The sequence below is a fragment of the Labrus mixtus genome, chromosome 12, assembly GCF_963584025.1.
Source record: "Labrus mixtus chromosome 12, fLabMix1.1, whole genome shotgun sequence".
Lineage (NCBI taxonomy): Eukaryota > Metazoa > Chordata > Actinopteri > Labriformes > Labridae > Labrus > Labrus mixtus.
Genome location: NC_083623.1, coordinates 12,858,183 through 12,881,498, shown reverse-complemented (window position 1 = coordinate 12,881,498; position 23,316 = coordinate 12,858,183). Strand labels below are relative to the sequence as shown.

Genomic DNA, 23,316 nt, shown 5'->3' with positions numbered 1-23,316 from the left:
TTTAGTTCCTATTTCTTTTCCCAGGGTTATAATTTATTGTTACTCCCCTCATCCCCTAGCCATCTTGGGGAACGTAACCCGTATGAATGAACAGTAATTCACATCAAGACCACACCATACCTCTCTCCCCTGTGGATTCGAGGGGGGTGTATTGTTTAAAAAATTTTAAGTGTCAACTCTTTTCTAGGCTAAAGTTTAAAATTAAGGGCACTGGAAGTATTTCAGTTTCCCTGTCTGACTGATTGATTAAACCTGTATCCGCTTAATTAGTGAAAACAAGCAGGGAGCAGACTCAGAAAGGGATGGAGGGGAACTGAATAAACAGAGCAAAGTAACCATTAGTCACTTTTCCCCTGAGCCCATTCATTTTTATATAATGCTTAACTTACGCTGCCTGTTGGACAAACATTCAACACTCTAATGTGACACTGCATCGTCTGCTACTTGTGTTTTAATTGAGTCATTCATAATAATTATAATCCATCCTTTAGACGTGTATGAGACTGAGAGACTCAATTAAAAATGGCTTGCAAATTATGAGACGTAATTGCTGCGGAGATCTTTTGCTTGCAATTATTGTTTTAGTGTTATGTAAAGTGACTAATAATTGGCAATTATGTATGCAGCGCAAATAACCAGGAATATAAGGTCACCTCACAGTTCATTAGTCAGTGTCTATTTATCATATCATCTTCTTACTGTATTTCAGGAAGTGCTGTGATGTGTTCTCAACACAGGATTTAGTTTACTTTTACTTTATTTTTTGTCAGCAGGAAGTCAGTAACAGAGTCTCCTTTTCTTTGAAACATTTGAATCATTATCAAGAGTTTTTAAATTGTAAAGCCACTCTTATTAATGTTTTCACATAAATTCAAATCAATGGAAAGGCTCATTGAATTCCAGAGCCACAAAGAACCATAACTCAACTCTGCATTTACCCTCTGCTCTGCTGAGCTTTTCAGCTTTCTGAGCTCATTGGTTTTGTTTTATGGCCTATAAGTTGTTTTGGTTGAGTCTCACTTTTCTCGTCACTTTTGTTTACAGCAGCTTGTATCTTTGTGAAAATGGTCTGATGAACTCCATGTACACTAACTTCCCATTGGTTATTGTAACTGAGCCTTTAGCAGCTAAATTGACAGGAATTTCCCTTGTGAGCTAACCGGTAAGTGAAAGTTGACTCACAAGCATCCCATAGATAGAAAAATTCTGTATAATGCAATCACACAAGCATTTCCTCTTTTCTGTTTCAAATGCCACTGATGCCTGTTTATTACATTTCTTAAAAAATAAATAAATACAATTAAACCTGCTAATTTATGGACATCTCTTTCATGATTCAGGCTCTATCTAATGTATTTCACAGCGAGAGATTGCTTATGTAATGCTGACTGATGGGAGTTATTTAATAAATAAATGAGAAATGAGAAAACCAAAACAATCTTCAACCCATAGTACGGTCAGCAAATTACTTCTTGTCAATCAATCAATCAATCAATCAATCAATCAATCTTTATTTGTATAGCGGCAATTCACAACAAATGGTATCTAAGAGTCTAAGAGAGATAATAGTTAATATTCATTCATTAAAATTAGGGCATAGACTTCTTTGAAAAAAAGCCATAGTGTTTTGTTGTGTCCAATAGTTACAGTACAATTGAAATACTAGTGGTTAAGTTCAGTGACTTGAAAATGCCAAGGCGACCCTAACAGTATTGCTAGTATCACCTGCCACTCAAAGTGACCTGCCCCTAATAATGTATAACTTCAAGCTTCTAAATATTTGGAATAGAAGAGTTGTATAAATAAATTGACCTGCATAATTTTTGTACGAAATACAGATACTTAGCTATAGAAACAAAACCTTCAAACAAGTTTATTCTGGTGGAAAGTGAAGTATATTAAAAAGTGGGTCTACTGGGGATTGACTCGGGTTTTAGAGCCAACCCCTAGTGGCCAGTAGAGGGACTGCAGTTTTTGACATTTTTGCTTGACCTAATTTTTAACCCTGAAGGTCCCTGCTTTTTGGGATACTACAGTGTGTCATTTTTGTTCAAATCAGGAACACAACTTTGTGTTCACCTTGACATTCCAGACTTTTCTTTGTTAGTAAATGAGTGTTTAATGTGTTTGTGAGTGTCTGTGTGGCTGTGTCTGTTGTTGATGCAAATACCAAACAAAGGGCATTTACCCTGGAGTTGAATGTAGTCTTATAGTCTGATGTAGTCAGCTCCGAATAATCCTTTTTTAACAAAAACAGGTCCAAACATAAATTAAATATCAAATCTGTAATCCCTCTTTAATTCAAATATTCAGGATAATGAACATGAACACAAGGTGGAGTCTCTGTGAAATACAACCAAACAAGTTCTGCTTGCCATGTCCATACTGAAGTGATTAAAATCTGTAAATTGTATTTATGACACACCAGGGATATAAACCGGTGATACTATCAGAAACAAACTTTAAAAGTAATGATTGCCAGACATGAACAAATAAATGTTTTGCAAATGTATTTTTTCTGACAAAATCGCTAGAGTTTGAACTTGATTCAGCTTTTCTTGGATCAGCTGCACAAATAATAGACTTGTAGTTCTTAACTTCAAGCTGTTTTTTAAACCCCTCTATACGCTTCTGAAAAAAACACACTATTTATATTTAAACCTTATTAATAGCCATTCAGAAATAGGTGCTGCTAACTTTCCTGATCAGTCCTCCATCATATCTGCAAAACGAAGTAGACCCAAATGATCCCATTCTATTTCTTAGGAGCTGCCGTTTATTACCAGGAAACCAAAAGTCACACTTTATCTGGACTTTTCTAGACTTCAGGAAAATAAGAAAGTATAGAAAATGCCCAAAGAAACTACCATTATTACCATACAGACATATGTCCCATAGCCAGTTGGATGATTGCTATATAATCAATGACGTGTGTCCTTTGAACCCATCATAATTTGGAGCAGATGAATAGCAAACTGCAGGATTTCAGGTCCCATAAATAAATCCTGTAACATGGCTGTTTCATTTCCAAGAAGAGGACAAGAGTAAAAAGAAGCAGACAAGGATTTATAGAAGCCATATCGACTTCCTGTAAATTCAAGACAAGTGTATTCTGACAGATACACTCCCTGCAGGGATTGTTGCTTCAACTTCATAATTGTTATGAAGGAACTACATTTCTACAATTCAGCAGTTGCTTTTGTCCAAAGCAATGTACACATGTAAGTAAGAAGAACAAAGGCAAGGATCTAAAGAGGAGGAAGAAACATCAGTAAGTGCTCACAAACAGCTGTAAGTCTGATCACAGGGGCTGACGGGCAGCGCACAGAGAGAGAGAGAGAGAGGGAGATGAACAGTAGAGTGACATGTGCTGTTTGGGGTAGGTTAAAGTTGGGCTGCTGCGTTTTGAGTCATCTGCAGAGGTTTTCATGAAAACCCTGCCATTAGGGAGTTGAAGTAGTCAGTGGGTGATATCACAAGAGCCTGTAGCTGTGTAGCATACTCTGTCAGGTAGGGTCTTATCTTCCTGATGTTGTACAAGGCCAATTGACATGACAGGGCAATCAAAGCCCTGTGTACCTTAAATGTTATTTCTCATGACACTTATGTTCTGGGCAGACTATGTGGGCATAAGTTTGGTTGGTCCAAGCTTAATATTGGTCTGTGAGGGTTTCATTGAGGGACTGGCTGGGATGACAAGGGGCCCAGTCTTTGATAGGTTGAGTCAAAGGTGTCCATTCACCCACTTATAGATATCAGCAAGGCATGAAGTAATAAATAAAACGAATAAAAAGGTAAATGCGCTAACATATGTTCACTAGCTTTTAGTTCTGAGTTGCAGACACAAAGTCAACATGGGCCCAACAGAAAGTTGACTGTTGTAAATTGCTGTATGCCTTTGCCAGCAGTATTTAAAAGCACTGAATGGGCTAAAAAGTGTGGAAAATATATTTTTATTGTGAAATGCTTCAGACAGCAGCTCACCACTAAAGCTGACAGGGGAGATTCGCAGAAACGCACAGCCCTCTACCACTGAGTAAAGATGATTCATCTAATAGTATATAGCAAAAGAATGAAAAAATTTAAATATTCATGCTCAACGACTACAGTAATTAACTTGTTTTTTCTTCTTCCCATAAAGTAAGGAAAATGTAAATGTCTGTTCCACTGAAATTGACTAAGTGTGTACATATGTGAGGTTTTGATCATAATGTTAACAGCTTGGGAAATGGCATGCAGAGGTTTTTAGTGTGCTGTACATATTCACAATGAGTTGATAGATTCCAGTTGCTTTCATTAAAAGAAAATGTATTAACAGGTTGGCCCACATAGATTTGTTGTGCTAAAGGCTCAAGAGGTTTTTAGGATTTGAACTCGGTAATGAGAGTAAGTTATGGCCAATAAAGAAAAGCGGCCATTTTCTGGTTTGATCATAGAACATTCTTCCAAGATTAAGTTAATGCACCAGGAACAGTAAAGATGTCCATAAAAAAAGAAAAATTGAAACATGCTTATAACAAGACATCACAGTTTCTTTTTTATGATGTTGCTTTATTTTAATTTTTGCTGTATTCACAGTCATTTCACAGCACTTTTCAATTTAATGGACTTTCCTTTCATATATTTTCTATTAATTTTCTACTATCTATTAACTGACATCACGTTCCGACATTCTCAGAAAAATCCACAAATTGTTCAAAGAAAACAGAGAAAACGAAAAGCTAGTTTTTTTTTAAGTTGCCTCATGAAAACAGAACTGCTCATTGATGACTTTTGAAGTCCATTTGACTTATCCATTAAAATATGATAGCATCCCACCCATGCCCATCAGACACAAACACGTCTGGCTTTACTGCTGGGCTCGTTGTGGTTCAGCCAATAGAATCATTCATCCAGAACCTTTCAAAGTTACTAGTTTAAAATGCAATTACATATTTCCTTTCACATGCATGGGTAGGTTTTGCTTGAGATAAGATGATCTCATCAATGAATTTGATTAAGAAAAAAACATATTTAAATTCATCTGCTTTTCAGCAGCCGTTCAGAAAACAAACAAGCCCTGTCCACTTAGCACACATGACCGAGAGGGTTTGACGTCTCTTTAAGGACTCTAATGACTTATAGTCCCGTTTACTTACTAAGAAAAGACAAAGGCTTAATACACCAGGGATAATGAGTAAATTAGTAAGATGTATAGCTTGTTACACAATCATTTCAGCTTTGTAAGATCTTGGTCCATCTATAAAACTGGGAATACATGCTATGTTTTTGGGAAAGTTGAGGCTTTTCTCTTGTACAGAACCCCTTAAGGGATGTGTATGGAAATGTGTTTTATGTCAATCCCGAAAAAACTTTTATGAGATCTTGCAATACTTTTGTGAGATTCCCAATACTTTTGGAGGACCTTACATAAAGTTGTACATTGACAAAGTCATCAGAGAGGAAAGTTGTGATATTATTAGATTAAACCCATGATTTTACAAGATTAAAGTTGTAAAAACTGCTCAGTTATAATCCAAGCGTTCACTGCACGGGTGAAGACGCCCATTAATTGCCACCCATTTTCAGCATTTGAAAATGGCAATGGTTTTCATTGTTAATTTGCAAATTTCTTCATATAGCTTCATATACAACCTTTCCTGACCCTTATCACAACCTGTTGCTGATGTGTCAAAATATTAAGTATTGCATGTCCTTATTTGTGAAACCTAGCCTAACATCCGCGGATTAGGCAGTAAAAAAAGCTTGTATCTTTCTCATACTTGGCAAACTCATACACTTTGCCTGCTGTTTTCTAATGAGACAAGAGACAAGACAATCTCCCATGACATTATAATTAGTAGAACATGTTCCACTGTTTAGCTGATTGGTAATGTGAACATTGTCCTGTCTGGTAGTTGTGGTGTTGAGTTAAGACTTTGGAGTTAAGGCCTGTATGGTCTATTCTCATCTAAGTGATGATATTTTCTTCTTTACGTTTACATCCCACCATTGTTCTGGCACCAACATGTTTCTGTTTGTTCTAAAAGTGTCTTCCGATTTGATTATTATTCCAGTACTCCTGCCATACTGACTGTGCATGTGTTCTAAAGAATGTTTTTGCTTCAGCTTTACTTAACATAACTTGGAGATATATATGCTTAATCCTTAGTGCTTATAGCCAGACTGTCAACATGTTCATTACCCTCCACCCAAACATGAGCAGGAACCCAGAGGAAGTGTGTTATGATTTTCTGAATTTCCTTTTTGTACACGACATGAAACATTTCACTGATAATATCTTCTCTGAATGCTGACCTTCCAGATTCAATGCTTGTTAGGGCTGAGAGGCTGTCAGATGCTACAACTACTTTGTTTTCATCAATCCATTGCAGGACTAATAATACTGCAATCAGTTCATGCTGTATCCTGATAAGTGCTCTGATAACATTATTTAAATATCTCACTCTCTGGAATGAATGCAGCTGCACCTGTACATCCTATATTGGGATCTTTGGAGCCAGATGTAAATACTGAGTTTGAAAATTGCTGATTAAAATATTTCTGTACAATGTGCCACAATGGAAGTTACTTTGACGGATGCTTAAATTTCTGCTAAAAATTCAGATCTATGGGGAAATAACCAGGAGGTAAGAAGACATTGTAACTGAGGGGCTATAATGTAATTGAGAAAATCGGCTTCTTGCCTTTATAACCCCAACCAGTCCAAAACGTAAACAAGTTATCTTGTTTTGCTGCCAGTTTTTCCAAACTTGTAGAGGGGTGTTAAGTAACACATTTAACCATAGATTATAAATACAACTTTATTCTTGTAAATTTACAATGTTAATCTTGTAAAATTATTACTTTGATCCGTAAATCTTGTGGCCCTAATACACTGTTTTAGAATTGCAACTGAGAAAACAATGCAAAGTAAAAGATGAAGGGAAAATCAAATCATATTTCAAGGTGAAATAAAACATTATATAACCCATTAGCTGCCCTAGGTGGTTCCCAACCCTTTTTCCTTGGAGCCCCCCTACTTGTATCTAAGAAAAGCTGTGCCCTCCCACTCATTTTGACAGCCTCAGAGCAGACAAAGATTTATCTGACTTGAAAACCTAAATTGTTAGAGCATTTTGAGCTTCCCAATGACTATTGTGTGAATTTGGTTGTGACTGTAGTACATTAAGTATGTTGTACAACACCCTGTAATCTGTTCTTTAAATGTCAGACTCTGTCTAGGGTGAGGATTTTCTCATGACCTGCATGTACTATAACACGGCAAAGCAGTACTTAGATTATGGAAATGCTCTAGCAGTCTATAAATAGGGAAATTGTTACTTCTTAAGGGGCCCTTGGGATTGTCAGAGATAGGGGTCAAAATGTGCCTTTGTTTTATTTTGACATTAAAATAGGTGTCATAGTGATATCCAACACACTTCTTCTGTATGGATCTTATGCAATGACTGTAGCCAGAGTCACTCTAATTTACATCATGAAAGGAATCTCAGAATTTAATGTTTTACAATTCTAAAAGATCAGTTAGTATCAACAAGTTAAATCTAGGGCAGGCTAATCCAGCAATAAAGCAAGTTTCAGGGGATAGTGAGTCAGATTTACATCACATCCTAATTTATGATGAAAAAAATCAACCAGGTCAGCTAAGGTATTTTGGCATACAGTAAGATATATTGTTTAGTTGGAAAACTTGTGTTTATAATAGAAAATAACTCATGCTGATTATTTAAAAATATAAACATTGTTGATAATTTGATAATACTTTATTATGTAGGACATGTCAATCAGTTGATGATGGTCTGTTTTTTTTTTAAAAACTACCTCTGCCACTTTATACCTGTTTCAGTCACTTTATCTAATCAATTTAAATTGTTGTTTCTGGGTTAACTGTTGTGTTGCATGTTACATTTCAAGAAATAATTTTAGTAGTCTAACACTAAAATCAGAAGCATCTTTCACCACCAATCTCGTGCGTAGCTATGGAAGCCCATTTCCACCAGTTAAAAAAATAAAAATGAAAATAATAAAGTCATAATAATGAGATTATGTACTTTTAAACTTTAGCCTGAGTTGCATATATCATATATCAAACTGTATTGTGGGCTCATGTTTTTTTGTATGGGTGGGATATGTATGTATATATGTGTTGTGTTGTGTGTTTGTATGGCTGCTGGAACACCTAAATTTCCCTGCTGGGATGAATAAAGTATATCTTATCTTATCTTATCTTATCTTTATCTTATCTTGTAAAAAGTCAAAATTAAGAGATATAAAGTCGAAATTATGAGACATAAAGTCATAATAATGAGATAAGTCAAAATAATGAGATAAAAAGTCAAAATAATGAGATAAGTCAAAATAATGAGATAAAAAGTCAAAATAATGAGAAATTATGAATTTATGAGACTTTATTATTTTCATTTTTATTTTTTTTACTGGCGGAAATGGGCTTCCATACCTATCTGTAGTCCGAAAAGTAAAAAAAAGAAAAATGTGCGCACAAAATATTAATTTGAGTTATTTAAGGTTATTTCTTGTTTGTTCACATTTTTTTTCGGGACTTTGTGGCTCCGCAGATCTGCATGAATTTTACGAAAATGTAAAAAAATAACGTTTACAAGTTTGTTCAGGCACGTCATAGCCACCCCACCTCTCACAGGACCCATCACAGCAACATGGCGACATCCGGGTCGAAGTCGGTTTTGTTCGTTTGCTTGGGTAAGAGACGTCTGTGAATCCCAAATAAACTCACACAAGCATCAGAAATGGTGTCTGTATGAGAGAAATACCACGTACAAACAGTTTGTTGTTTATTTATATGTTGTATGATTCTCATAAGACAGCCGGCTAAACAGTGTTTCTGTAAAATGATGCATACCGGCATAAAGCCTTTATTTACCTCAACCCATCTTTACTATATTATGTTTAGTTAGCAGCCAGGTGCAGTGAAAACACCTGAAAGTGAGTTTTATAGAAACGCTGAGTGACGTCAGGCTGATATTTGCTGAGAGGTCTCATGACAGCTTCCCGGAAGTTTGTTGTTAAATGTCAAAGTCCAGCTGCGTGTTGTGGATTAAACTATGTAAATGTATGTAAAATATGATAATTAATAACAAAATAATGCATTAAGCTTGACACGTTTTTCTGTCACACTTTGCCGATACCTTTTGTTTGTTTGTTTGTTTTTCTACCAGTTAACTTTGTAATTATGCTGTGCATCTTTTCCTAATAAAGTTCAATTTTTATTGAGTTTTGTACATTTAAACCTTTGTTCTTCAGCCTTAGTTAAATACCTCAGGTGGTACGGTTGACTTATCTAAATTTAAAGAAGATATTGCAATACCATTACTTATTGTGTTTGTTTAATTGAACAGGAAATATCTGCAGATCCCCCATAGCTGAAGCAGTCTTCAGGAAGATGGCAACCGATGCTGGCGTTGTTGATAAGGTAATATCATCATTAATTCATTACTGCTATAACTACTACTGCTTTTTTTTTTTTTTAATAATATTTTTTTATTTATCTATCATACTATGCACTGGCAGAGCTAGTATTTTGTACTGTTATCTATGAGTAACAGCTACTTATGCACATGGACCATCCATACCACTTTTTTTATCCTGGCTATGTTTTTTGTATGGGTGGGATATGTATGTATATATGTGTTGTGTTGTGTGTTTGTATGTATGTATATAGGTGTTGTGTTGTGTGTTTGTATGTATGTGTTGTGTTGTGTGTTTGTATGTATGCTGGATGCTGGATCACCTAAATTTCCCTGCTGGGATGAATAAAGGATATCTTAAATTTATCTTATTATAACATCGATCCAATATTACAGTTGTAGTTTTAAATCTTACTGACTAATTAGACGAGGTGAACAGATCTGCACATGGCGCAGCACCTGGTTGAGTTTTTCTGCTGTGTCAGAGTCTGTTGACTTTTTCTTTTACATTTTACCCGTATTTAAACACCACTGTATCAATCTGCTGCATGTTTATTTCATGTGTCATCTTCAGGTTTGTACATTTCTGTGTCACAGCGTACAGTTTTGCATCTCTTAACCTCTTTCCTCTGCTGTTATCCTCTCTCAATTTTCCACAGTAAACGGAGTGACACTGATTTAACCAGACTTCTTTCTGTTGATTGATATGGTCAAAGTTAGTCCTCAAGGTCATGAAATTAGAGCTGCATCCCTAGCAACCATCTGCTTTTCTTAGTAACGGTTTGCTCTTCTAGACGACGATGATCTGTCGAGGGATAGTAGACTGTTGCTATGCGTAATTGGCCAAACAGATTCACAGTATTTAAAACAACTGTGTAATATTTTTTGTTAAAAATGTCCTCTTTCTTACTGGATTTTTCATGTGATTCAAATCCCCTTTCTAGAAAGACCAGCCAAAAAATAGGTGTGTTTTAACTGTACATGACATGATTTTATTAACTGTGTACAGAAATGTTTGCTCCATCAGTTTAATATGTGAAGATGATTGACAAAAAAGACTAAATATATTTAAAGTAGGCCAAACTTGTTTTATTGCCTTTTAGTTTCTTAGGTTTTTAATGCCTCTTAGTGTTAACTTTATTGACCCTTCTGCGGCCTCAAAGTCTTTATGTAATCCTTCATTAAGAGCATGTCATCCCCCTAAAGATGCTAAACTACCTACTGCATTAATTGAATCTGTTTTGCTGTCTTGTTGTTCCCCATGCTCTGCTGTGGCCAGTGGAGGATAGACAGTGCCGCCACCTCCACCTATGAGATAGGAAGCTCTCCCGACGACCGTGGCCAAGCCTGCATGAAGAAGCATGATGTGCCAATGGCGCATGTGGCCAGACAGGTACGACCATCTACACCTTAGTGATAGTTAGTGTTCCCTTTTTTGTTCTCTGTTGTTGCAGTGGGTGATAGACAGTGGTGCCACATCCGACTGGAATATAGGCAGCTCACCAGACGCCCGCGGTTTGGCCTGTCTAAGGAAGAATGGAATTGAGACGAGCCACAGGGCCCGACAGGTATTACCAGCTGTCCCGTGGCCCCTCTCAGCTCACCGTTGTTTGTGTGTACCAGTGTGATTTATATATATATATATATATAACACAGGGTATTTACCATTACAAAAAGCATTGAAAATGCAGACCTTTGTTTTCGGGGGGAAATAAAATAACCTCTGGGTCTGCCACTGGATCATTATTTGATTAAGGGGATTTTCACACATGAACTGAATAAGCCTTTGTTTACATTTTCCCTGCCTTAGCTTAACAGAGTTGTACAGTTATAAGAAGCAGGATGAGATATATTGCTAGAAAATATTACACACACATGTACAAGATGGGATCAGCAGAAAGGTACGATGTATCTCTTTGCTCCCGGATGCAAAAATATCCATTCATATTACAATATAGTATTAGGCAGCTGCATATTACTATTTTTTGTGTATTTAGTGATTATTTTGTCTCCTGGTTCAAGTTTGTAAGTTTAGGACCCCAGGTTTAGTTGTAAGTTTGCTCCAATTTTCTGCAAGGTTTATTTTGATCCATGAATTGATGTTACTCAGATAATTAATGTTGAACACGACAATGTATGACCCGATTGCTGGGCAAAACCTTGAGAGCTCACTCTGTAGGATTGCAATCAGGATGGAGCATTCGCAACGGTCAATAGAAAACTCCCTAAGACGGAGGTTGAAGTCAGATCTTTGTGTATTTCAGTTGTCTCATATGCCCGGCTCGGAAACAACTGCTCAGGCCCCGATCTGCCGTCTTGCCTCAGTGTACACCTCAAGATTGACGACTTGTGTTTGGGCTGAAATTGAAAAAGATTTTGAGTTTTACGACTTGTACGACTCAAAAATGGTGTTTAAATTGGGCTGAAATCGTACAGTGTACGTCTGGCTTAAATTTATTCTTAGCTCACCACCAATTTGTTTTTTCCTGACTATCAACATAGTTGTCATTTGTTTTTCCATTTAAGCAGTCAGGAAAAATGGCACTGACAGTTTTTTAATTCACTTGTAAGATACACCATTAGTGGCTTTATGTAACAATGGCATTCAAGGGTAAATAACTCTAAAATATGAACAGACATTTCCTTTTTCTCAGTTATTCAATATGCAGCATTTTTTGCCAGACATCAGATACAGTGACCTCATGTTTAGGCACATCTATGTGCAAAAAAATTCAAAGTCTGCGGAAACGCAGCTCCTCCTCGGTCCTCCTGTTAGCTGCAGCATTAGCTGCATGTAACGCTCGGTTCTAGCCCCCCTCGAAAAAAAATTGCCAGTGTGACGTCTTGTCAGTGTGAGATCACTGATCTAAGCCCATTGGCTCGTTGTGGCAAGCCCAGCAGCTCATGTTGCACGCCCGTTAACTTCTGTAGCACACACACGATATGACGTAGCCTGCGGTAGCACAGTAGTGCTAAGGTGCTAATGTTTTTGCTCTCCTCGGAGCCAAAGTGGCTGCATTCCCAATATGGTAAAAGGGGCGTGACATTTCCGAGAACCGTGCTGAGCGACTGACCAATTACGGCAGAGCCGACAGGCCGACCAATCAGATCAGACTAGGCACACGTGGGGACTCTGAACGTGGGCACTTCAGAGTCTTAGAGAGAGAGTCAGAAGCGAGCCGGTGCATGGAGCGACAGTACATGAAAACAGACACTTTTTTAGAACTTAGAACTTTAGCTATTGTGAACATACTTTAGTAGGTACATAGATTAAATATACGAACCCCAAAAAGGGCATAATATGACCTCTTTTAAAATATAATCTGCAGCTGATCAGTTCACAAAGAACCATCCCTAGGTGCTTTAGCTTTACTTTATTTCTTTTATTCCATTTTCTTTTAATATTTTTTCTTGTATCAAACCAAATAATTCCTAAATATTGGATTTCCCATTACTGTAGCGTGTGTGAAATATTGTTACAACTGTTGAATAACTGAATCACCTCCCAGCATGTGTTTCAAATAGTGAAACAGGCCTGAAATCATCCCAAGATGTTTGTCCATGAGGGCTGACGTTGTTCTGGCCCTATCCTCAGTGCAACTCCAACTCCCCTGTGCCCTTCACACACTTCATGTTTCCCTGAAAACACTCAGTGTTTTCATCACAGGCTACAGATCTGCTGTCTTATTAGTTTGTCTCTCTGCAAACTATTCAGTCAGACCCTTTTCTAATCTCCTCAAAGCAGGGATGTGGAGGTAAAAAAACTTTGGCTTTAACCCAGCAAATTCATGCACTTTTCCTTTTTCACCGTTTCCAATGCTATCACTCCCACCCTCTATTTTTTTCCTCTATTTCCACCCCTTCCCAAGGTATTTTTTTATTTTTACTCCGTGAACTTTGCTGAACTGCTGCCGCTGCCAGTATTAAGGCAGACTGGCCAAGTGGGAGACCACTGTATCTCCAGATAAACAAACGTGTTTGTTTAATTAAACAAACATGCTCTGGAATGATTTGAGAGTGTTTGATGCCTTATCGGAAAATGCCAGACATTAGATTTACTAGAGCTCAAGTTTTGATTTAATCTTTATCAAAATGTTATCATTGAGTCAACGTTAAGATAAAGGGTTGCTAACACTTAAACTATGACATAAAGCAGAGGCAGACTGAGGTTGTTTTGTGATAGTCATTTAAAAGGGCCATCAGATGCCAGGCAGGTTTTCATGACACACAAGAATGTAGAATGTGAAAGTCTGTATTTAAATATTTTTAAATTGCAACATGAAACACTTAATAATGTATTAGCTGTATATTTACTTTACATGAATGGTTTTTAAAACACTGATAAATATAAAGGGACGTTTTTAGTTTTGATTATTACATCATTAATATCATCACTCCTGAGTTTTCTTTAGTCATTTAACAGCTGCTTAAGTACCAGCCTTCATCTACTAATGGCTACAGGAGGATTTCTATTGGTTGACAAAAACAATAACAAACACTTACTTATACTCTTATTGGGAATAAATGGGTAAATACAAAATATTCCTTGTAATAGGCCAGTTTACATAGACATTCACACATTACAAAAACCCTGAAACAGAAGCACCTTGGTGTAGTTTACCTTTTGCCATTTGCTATTCATTTATTTAATTAAACTGCTGCTCTTCCAACTGTTACATGTCAAATGACTGATTAAAAAAACAACTCCCTTTTTTTTGACTTTTAAAAAAGATTTATTTTTGGGCTTTTTGTGCCTTTTAATGTAGAGATATGACATGCAGGAAAGAAGCCACAGGTTGGACTCGAACCTGGGCCGCTCGCTTGGAGGACTCCATACATGGGGCGCGCACACTAACCACTGCGCCACCACAATCCGGAAATTAAAAAAATAATAAAGCCAAGAACCAGGTATGGACGGGCCTGTGGCACAGACCGTTCCCTGGACCTGAGCCTGCTCTGACTATATACAAGAATGACTGAAGTGAATTGTGTGTTTGTTTGTTCACCACCTTATTTGCCTCTATGAAGGTTTATTCTCTGGTGGGCCCACTGCCCAACAGACCTGTAGTATTGCTTAATATGTAAATTATGTAACCTGAAACTTGTAGACTCGTAACCTGAAACTTGTAGACTCGCCCCACAACAACTCCCTTTTTAATGATTTTTTTCCCAAACAATCATAGAATCTTTCCTCATGTCTACTCAGGGTTTTTGCATCTTCTGAACTTGCCAAACTTAAAGGAAGATATGTGTCTCCCCACTCCTTCCTCATGTACAGTGAAAGCCTCCCAGTTCACTCTCCAGCCAGATGTTTGAGAAATTCAAATAGCGGTGCCAGTCAGGTCTTTTGAGAAGGCTCACATGAACTCTTTCGGGGGATTAGCAAAGATTCCGTTAAAGTGTGAGACTGTAAGGTCGACAGGAGCAGCGAGAGCGGCAGCCGCTGTGATCAGCGCCTACTGTAACCATCCTGTGTGAATGAAAGGGCGTGAGAGTGTTCAAATGGAAAATAAAGATATCAGGCCCTGGTGGCTGCAACCAAACAGTCTTCCATTGAAAACTCAAGCTCAATGCTAGCACTATAAACATCTGTTTATTTTTCTGCTGTTCCATGAATAACCGCAGCTGTCTCTGTGATTAAGTGTTTGTATCGTAACATCTGGAGCATGGCTGGAGATTTATTCACGCCGTGTTCTTTTGTTTCTTTCCTCTTATAATTGTCTCCCGCTGTCCTCGCCGTCTCCCTGGCATTCCTGAACTTTGACTCTCAAAACTCTTTAAATTCACTTTAGATACTGATTTTTTTAATTGATGCTGCTTGTTCCATTAAATCATCACCAAGCACAGTAAGCATTCAGCACAACACCCCTCCATTTGGTTACAGATTCGTAACCCAGTTTTCTAACAGTTTAGTACTATTTGATATTGTAACACCAGGGGTAACAGCAAATGCAGTTCAATACCACACCAGTGACTTAAAGAGTAGTTACTTTATGTGGTTGTATAGTTTGTTTTTAGTGCAGACATGACAAGTTTTAGGAGACAGTCAGTCAAACATTATGCTTCCAGAGACTGCTTCACAATAAAAGCCTCCGTGTGTTTTAAATTAAATAGCTATTCATTTCAAGCAACAGCAGTGATACATTGCTTCACTGTTAAGATTTTATTTTAAGGGGACCCCTGTTGTCTTGTTGAGAAATTAAAGTTGTTTACAAGAACGAATCCATAGTGTTTATCTTTGAAGTCTGACAAACGAGTTGAATCAATTTCCATCCTCATAAAAAGTTTGCAAAGCCGTTTTAAATGTCTTTATTAATTTTTTTAAATCCTCCATTGTTTACAGTCTCCCTTGCTTTTATGTTGGCACAATATCACCACCTGTGGATCTGTTTCATAGTGTGAAATAACTAGCAGGATTGTCTTGACCACATTTAAGTGTTGAATCCAGGAGACACATGGAACAATGACCCACTAATGAACAGACTAGAATACACTGTTACAAGGGATCATACCCTTGCCAGGGAACCTAATAACAGCTTTGACTGAAGTGTGAAGAGAGTGAGCAATAAAGTGAGACTGCTGTCAATGAGATGCAGTTAAAAACATTAACTCTGGATTACCTGTGGGCATCATGTTCTCCCTTAATAATCCCTCGTGCGTGTGAAGAAACTATGTAGTGAGTAATTACAGCATGTGAAAATATGTTATAAAACATGCAGGCCATTAAAGCTATAAAAAATAGGGATTTTGGTTCTTTAAAAATACCGTCATACTTTTAGCTTCAGGTGTGTAGTTCTAAGAGCAGACTGTGTTAACTGTGGTACAGTGATTAAGTTTGTAGGGAGACTCTGCAGGCCACACTGTGTATCGACACGGAGCCAAAGTAATGTTTGCTTTGTTCTCACTCCCAGGTGACGAAGGACGACTTCATGAGCTTTGAGTACATTCTCTGCATGGACGACAGCAATATGAGGTAAACTCATTTTTATTCAACGGCCGTTTTTGTTATTTCTGTAAATGTGGATCACAGCAGTTGGACACACAGTCCCTAAAAACACAGGTGTGCTAAGTGTTCCTTCTGTCGTGTTAATGGTTGCATTGGATCAAAAAGAAAAAAAACAGTTTCCCTTGAAGAGGGTCAAACTAGGTTGTCCTGCTAGCTGTCTGGATACTGATCTGTGCTACGCCTTCACATACACATGAACATGGTGGTAACATTGAGCTAAGACTAATGTGTAGATGAAGGCCTCCCCTTAATGAGCAATATCCTTCCTTAAGCTCCTTCCAAAGGTCAGGGGGAGGGATATTTTTTGATACTTTGAACGTTTAGGGATCATTTTGAGATCACATGCCTCTGGCAGATCTGATCTGTAAGCTGCTTACTGAGTTCTTTGGATGCCTTGTCTTTGCTCTTTGGGTAGTTTTTCTTTCCTTTCTCCCCCACTATTTTTTTTCTCCGCAAATGTTAAGCTGATGAGACTGAGAAAATGAGGCCCTGTCCTAGACATAAGGTACTCAGTCAATGTTTGGTTTCTTTTTACAAAATCTGTCTAACTCTCGTTCGGTTTTTAGTGTAAATGTTAATATTTTTTTCTTTAAAAGATATGCTTTAACACATTATTTTAATGTTCTGTACTTTAAAGCACACACATTTGCGTACTTCAATTTCATGCTATTGTTTGTTGTTATTTGGGAGGAAATTAATTTCATAGATGTTAGTATTATGGGCGCTTAAAATAGATCCTTTTTAAGTGGTCTTTTTAATGTGATAACTCTTTTGATATGGTAAATTACATTTTCCCCCTCATACCTTAAATTCAGACAAAACATGCTGACTGAAATTTCAACCTGAGGAGAGCATGTTTTTCCTGTGTTAAACCTTTGAAGTGTTTCCACTTTTTTCCCCTGGAGTTACACAGCTTCTCTATTCTTCACAGTGAGTTGGAGAGGAGGGCTAAACAGGTGAAAAACTACCAAGCAAAGATTGAGCTTCTTGGTTCATATGACCCTGAGAAGCAGAGGATCATCAAAGACCCGTATTATGTAAGTATTAAAGTAAATGTGGAGTATCTTCAAGCATAATTAAGATGATTCCTTAGTGTTTGATCTCAGTTTATCTCCATATTTGGTTAATATATGGAATGTTACTTGTAAAGCTGCGAGTTCTTAAAAAATGGCATCACATTAAAGAGGTTATTAACACCTTGATTAATTTGAATGTCTAAAATTGAAGTGACTTTTGCAGTATTTTGTATTTTGCAAGTATTATTATGTTCATCTTGTCGATAAGTTAGGGTTTCAAACATCTGTTGTTTTGCATATTTTAAGCTGTGCTTAAAAAAAAATCTGTGCTGTAAATGTTCACAAAACCTCCAAATACATCATCTTGTACTGTCAGTTCTGGAGAGAATATACTCTCCATAGGGTGTGATTGGATCATGCTCCGGCACATTTCATGAAATAAACAGCACCAAACAAAACAGACTGCAATATATTAGTAACACAGCAGCACAGTATGCAGCAATACAACTCTATGCAACCTTTCCAGCACAGTAAGAACCACAATAAATAACTTGATTCTTGATTACTTGGACATCACTTTAAAAGAAGCCTTTTCACCCTCCCCAACTCACCCATCCGTTTTATTCCTTTCGTGCTCTCTCTGCAGTTGAAAGTTGCCAAATTATTTGGACATGTGTTGCCTTGGCCTCCTTTATCAACTTGATGGTTATGAAAGAGAAAGGCAGGAGTGGGGAAGTTGAGGGAGTAAAGGTTGGGAAAGGTTTGAGTAGTGATGACAGGTTGTCAGTATTTCTTTCAAAAAATCTTGAGAACATCAAACTTAAATAAGTCAGTTTTAAATAAATTAGACTAATGCAGATGGAAAGCAATACTACCTGCTGTGGTGTTGTAGCTGAAACTCTGTCAGACTTATAATAAAGCATCTGTGCATTACTACAGTGCTGTTTACAATAAACTATCATTCAAATAGTCAGTGGTGATGGGACTGAAAAGAAGGGCTGTGGTTGACAAAAGCTGATGTGGCCTCAGTCAGTTATATTAAAATAATCTAAATGATATTTTATTCAACATATTCAGAGTAGAAATAAGATATTTATTTTTTCGTCTATGCTTACAAAAAGAAAGTTCCTCCTAAAATATACATCTGGTATCCATCCGGCTTACAGGTGTGGCATATCATGACGCTGATTTTAGAGCATTACTACAACACAGGTGGATATTGGGCTTTCAAAATAAATAGGCAGTCATATTTGCAGACCATCCACAAGAGCCGTGAATTGAAGTTGATATCACTACCAAAAGCTGTCTTCCATGTTGTTTAGGAGAATTCAGTCACAAACTCAGAGCATGTGCAACCATCCAACTAGCTCAATATTTGTATTTAACCTTTATTTAGCCAGTTTAACCCCATTGAGATCAGAGATCCCCTTTCAAGGGAGACCTGGCCAAGTATAAGGCAATTCATATATATATATATATGTATAGTAAATAACAGTGGGCCCAGAACTGAACCGTGAGGTACTCCCTTGTGGATTTGTAGTACATCAGAGGTAACACCTGCTAACTGAACAGCCTGGGTTCTACCAATCAGGTAGTTGGCAAACCCCCCAACAGTATGGTCTAAAAACACATTAGCTTAGCTAAGACGATGTTAGAAGATGCTGTGATCAACAGTATAAAATGTTTTGTAAAAGTTTTTAAAAAGAGAAAGAAAACATTGTTTACTGTCCAAGGCTTCAAGAACATAATTTTTTACTTTCATGGTGGCCGTGGTAGTGTTTTTGGGGTTCTTTTCGGAATCCTGACTGGCAGCCAGGTATTCTATTACTTGTTCACTGACCAAAGTTTCAAGCACTCCAGTTTGGAGATCAGTCTGTAATTGTTTAAGACCGTGGAATCCCTTCCTTTGAACAGAGGAATTAGAAAGGCAGATTTCTAGTCCACAGGGACTTTACTTCAGTCACGATAAGATTAAAAATGTGACACAGTGGATCAGCTACAAAATCTGATGCAAGTTTGAAATAGAAAGGCTCTAAAGTGTCTAGATGAGCTGGTTTTCAAGGCTTGAGATTTTTTAGAACCATAGAGACATCAGACGTGGTAAAGGGACTGAAGTTAAAAGCTTGTATGTCATTTTCAATAACTGGAGACACCACAGGGAATGTCTTTCCCTTAAATAAAAAGCCTGAGGATATGAACTGATTATTAAAATAGTTCAATTTATCTGTATTGTTTGTTACCCTATGACCATCAGTGAGTACGCTAAATGGAAGATAAAAAGTTATACAGCTGTTAGATAATGATTTGATTGTTTGCCAAAATGTATTTTGATTTTTTTGATTTTCTGTTTTAAAAGTCACATAAAATTGAGCTAATTTAGCTCCAATACAAGCTTATTAGTAACATCTGACAAGCATTATTTGATGGGCTTACAAAACCAGTTATTTACTTACAGACTCAGTAAGCACTTGAACCCCAAAGTTGCACTTGACATAAATACCCCCCCACCACCTTTTCTTTGTCCTGTTTCTTTACCCAAAAGATTGTTTTACAGGGTGCTGTGGTTGGTTTGTTTGTCTTCACTGGCTGTGCAAATGTTTTGGATTTTGGCAGTAATCAAAACATGCTGTAGTAACCACTTAAAATATTAAAATTCATAAAATATATTGCATGCATAGCAATATAAAAGCCTTACTTGAATTAATTGGTGAATTATTATGCTTCAACATGAGATGATGGAGCTGGATTAATGGCAAAGTAATGGGTCATCTTTGAATTAAAATGTCTCCATGGGACTCTCGGTTCATAATGTTGACATTAGCAAACCACCCAGACATCACACCAGATGTGGAGGTCCTTGGCCAACATTGCTACATTTGATTTGATTTGATTAATTTATTTTTGTGTCATGCACACAAAGTGCAACAACTCTCATGGGCTTATAAGACACCAAAGAATTCAGTTGCAGTGGTTCACATTTACAAATCATAACATTACAAAGTTGCCAGCTCCTGTCACGGTTCAGTCTTAAATAACGTGTTATGTTTTTTTTCCCAGGCTTTACAAACAAAATCTGCTACAACAAAAGTTCCTTTTTTAAAACACAACTCAAGTTGTTCATAATCGTCTAGCCAAAAGAATTCAACATAATTTGAAGACATTCTTTTAAAAAGAACATCCCTGATGTCAGCATAGTCGGCAGTAAAACAAAAAGTGAATCTCGTTTTCAATTTCTCCTAACTCACACAGCAAACAAACTCGGTCTTCCTCTGGAATGGAATTAAACCTGCCTGTCTCTAAAGCTAAAGGCAATGTTCCTGAACGTAGTTGAGCGCAGAGGGATCTTTGTCTTTTGGTTAAATTAAATTTAGCATAGGCTTCTACGCTGTAGTAATCCTTTATGAGACAATATGTTCTTAGTTTTGGTTTGCACCATATATCCACAGACCATTTCTCTTTGTACATCAGAAACATATTATTTTTTATCTCCTGAATATCACAAGTTAAGTTATTTATAAAAATAAAGGACATTATTCTTATGGAATACAGATTTTATCTCCTTTGCTCATGGGTGACAATGGCAGGTATCCCAAATAAAAATCTTTTTTGTGAGTCGCTGATCCGACATCTTTACAAGTCTATTCCAAAGCCGAAGCATTTCACATTTATGTCTGATGTTTGGAGGCTCCCATCCCATATCTCCATTCACAGCGAAGACTGGCGTTAATTTATGGACCCCCAAGAAGGACCTCAGAGCTCTCTGATGTACAGAATTGCAAATTAGATGTTCCGGGAACCCCCAGACACCAGAAGCATAATCAGACACTGGACACACACATGAATGATAGAGTTGTGTATAAGTCTGAAATCCCAGATTACCACAGTGTTTAACTTTGTTCAGTACAGATCCCAGAGCTCGACCAGCTGACTGAGTCAAAACACTCACAGCTTCTTTAAAAGTCATGTGTTCATCCAATGTCAAGCCAAGATATTTATATTGATCAGCATATGATAGCACTGTTGTGCCTAAATTAAAACTAACTGGACTTCTTACTAATGATTTTTGCCTGAAATGTACTACCTGTGTTTTGTCTTTGTCCATTTTGTCATTTGCTACACATGTTTTACAGTTGTGAGTAAAGTATGATTCACTGCCAAATTCCAGAAAGTGATGCGGAGATTGCTTATTGTAGTACAATTATTTTTTCTACAGTCAACATCCCAACGGAAAATTCCCTCATAACTTGCAGTCCGTTAAAACTGCACTTTCGAGGGTTTCCCAGCCCTGAACACACCTGTGTTATAATCATGCAGTTACATTTGGATCTTAATTTGCCACACCTGTCAGGTGGAATATATTGGCAAAGGAGAAGGGTTCTCTTAAACAGATTTAAATGAACATCTTAAAGATATTTAAGGTCAATGTGTCTTTTGTTTAAATAGAAAAAATTATTTGATATTATTTTCATCTCATGGAGAAATTATGTGTTAATGTTTTTGTTCAGTTTAGTACGTCTCAGATTTTGACTTTGAACACTGCTTTTTTGTGTGGGGATCAGCAGGAGTGTCTTTCTAGTTGCTTTTTTTTTGTTTTGCCAAAAGTAAGGCTTAATGAATACTTTTTACAGTAAGTGGGGTTTGTACACATGACAGTATTTGATGGTAGTCCCCCTGCCAGCAACCACATAGCATGCCGGCAAACAGAGCTGTTAGGAGCCAGACAGTAACTGTCAATGTATCTGAAGGAATGGAGACACAAGTTTTCTGGTCTGTTTGGATCGATTAAAATTACCAGCAAAAAACCTTCCTTTACTGAGACGTTTTACTGTTACTGTTAAATGACAGAATAAAGAAACGTATCTCTGAACTCAACAATTGTTTACTCAAAAGGAGATGTGAAAATATTTTATTGTTTGAGTAAAAAAACAGATATTTTCTCATCTATTTTTATAACCTAATCAGAATTTTGTCATGAGCTCATTTTAATTCTTTTTTTTTTTTTTTTTTTTTTTTTTTTAGGGGAGTGACGAAGACTTTGAGAAGGTGTACCAACAATGTCTGCGTTGCTGCAAAGCATTCCTGGAAAATAACTCCTAACTTCATCCCTAAATGATCTTTCCTTAAACTGTCATATGAACCAGAAAAATCAACAATATATTCTTCGGCTGTATCACACAACATCGTATCTGCATAATTGTCTTGTGGATGTTGGTAAAAGAACCAGAATACTTTGTTTCAATGTTTGTTATTTGGTACAAAGTACACAATGTGCACTTTTTGCAAGATGCTGCATGGACATGTTCGTCAACTGTAAAATTCAGGAGATCAATAAAATAGAAAGAAAATGAGACAATCAGAGATTTACTTTTACACACAAATCATTTAAACAAGCTGAATACACAGATATTTTTTTTTTAATGAATCAAGGTATCCTGTAGTATGTATTGCATGACTGACTAGTCAAAATTAATGCTTTCTTAATTGCTTATTTTCTTGTATATTTTGAGGGACACTAGGTTATTTTCTTGGCAAGTTTTATTTTGCATTCAACTGTTAATGACACAAATAACACAAGATATTAAGTTATTCTTAGATGTTGAAAAAAAACACATCTGTTCTCACTCATTTCTCCTAGTTTTATTTTATAATGTACCAATTACCACTAACTGCTTGAATGATATGAATCTCGTAAAGTTTAACATTAAAAGTGAATAATTTCCACTTGTAAGAGCTGAAATTGAGAACTTTGAAGGCATTTGGATGGGAGCTTACAGTACAGCTTAAGAAAAAGTTAGAAGTTGGATTAATTTTGCCCTATGTAACTACTCAACCTCAAATTCAAATCATCAAA

General features: G+C 36.9%; 1 protein-coding gene across 2 annotated transcripts; it reads left to right on the top strand.

The window, feature by feature from the left end:
* Window positions 1–8,616: 8,616 nt before the first annotated feature.
* acp1 (acid phosphatase 1) lies at window positions 8,617–22,818 on the top strand. Of its 2 annotated transcripts, none has more exons than XM_061052064.1 (6): window positions 8,617–8,718; window positions 9,375–9,448; window positions 10,898–11,011; window positions 16,355–16,416; window positions 17,381–17,486; window positions 22,485–22,818. In XM_061052064.1, the coding sequence occupies exons 1-6, from the start codon at window positions 8,676–8,678 to the stop codon at window positions 22,560–22,562; spliced, it is 477 nt and encodes a 158-aa protein (XP_060908047.1). In that variant the 5' UTR covers window positions 8,617–8,675; the 3' UTR covers window positions 22,563–22,818. The 2 variants fall into 2 exon arrangements, with proteins under 2 accessions (XP_060908047.1, XP_060908046.1); XM_061052063.1 differs by lacking the exon at window positions 10,898–11,011 and adding an exon at window positions 10,723–10,836.
* The last annotated feature ends 498 nt before the right edge of the window (window positions 22,819–23,316 follow it).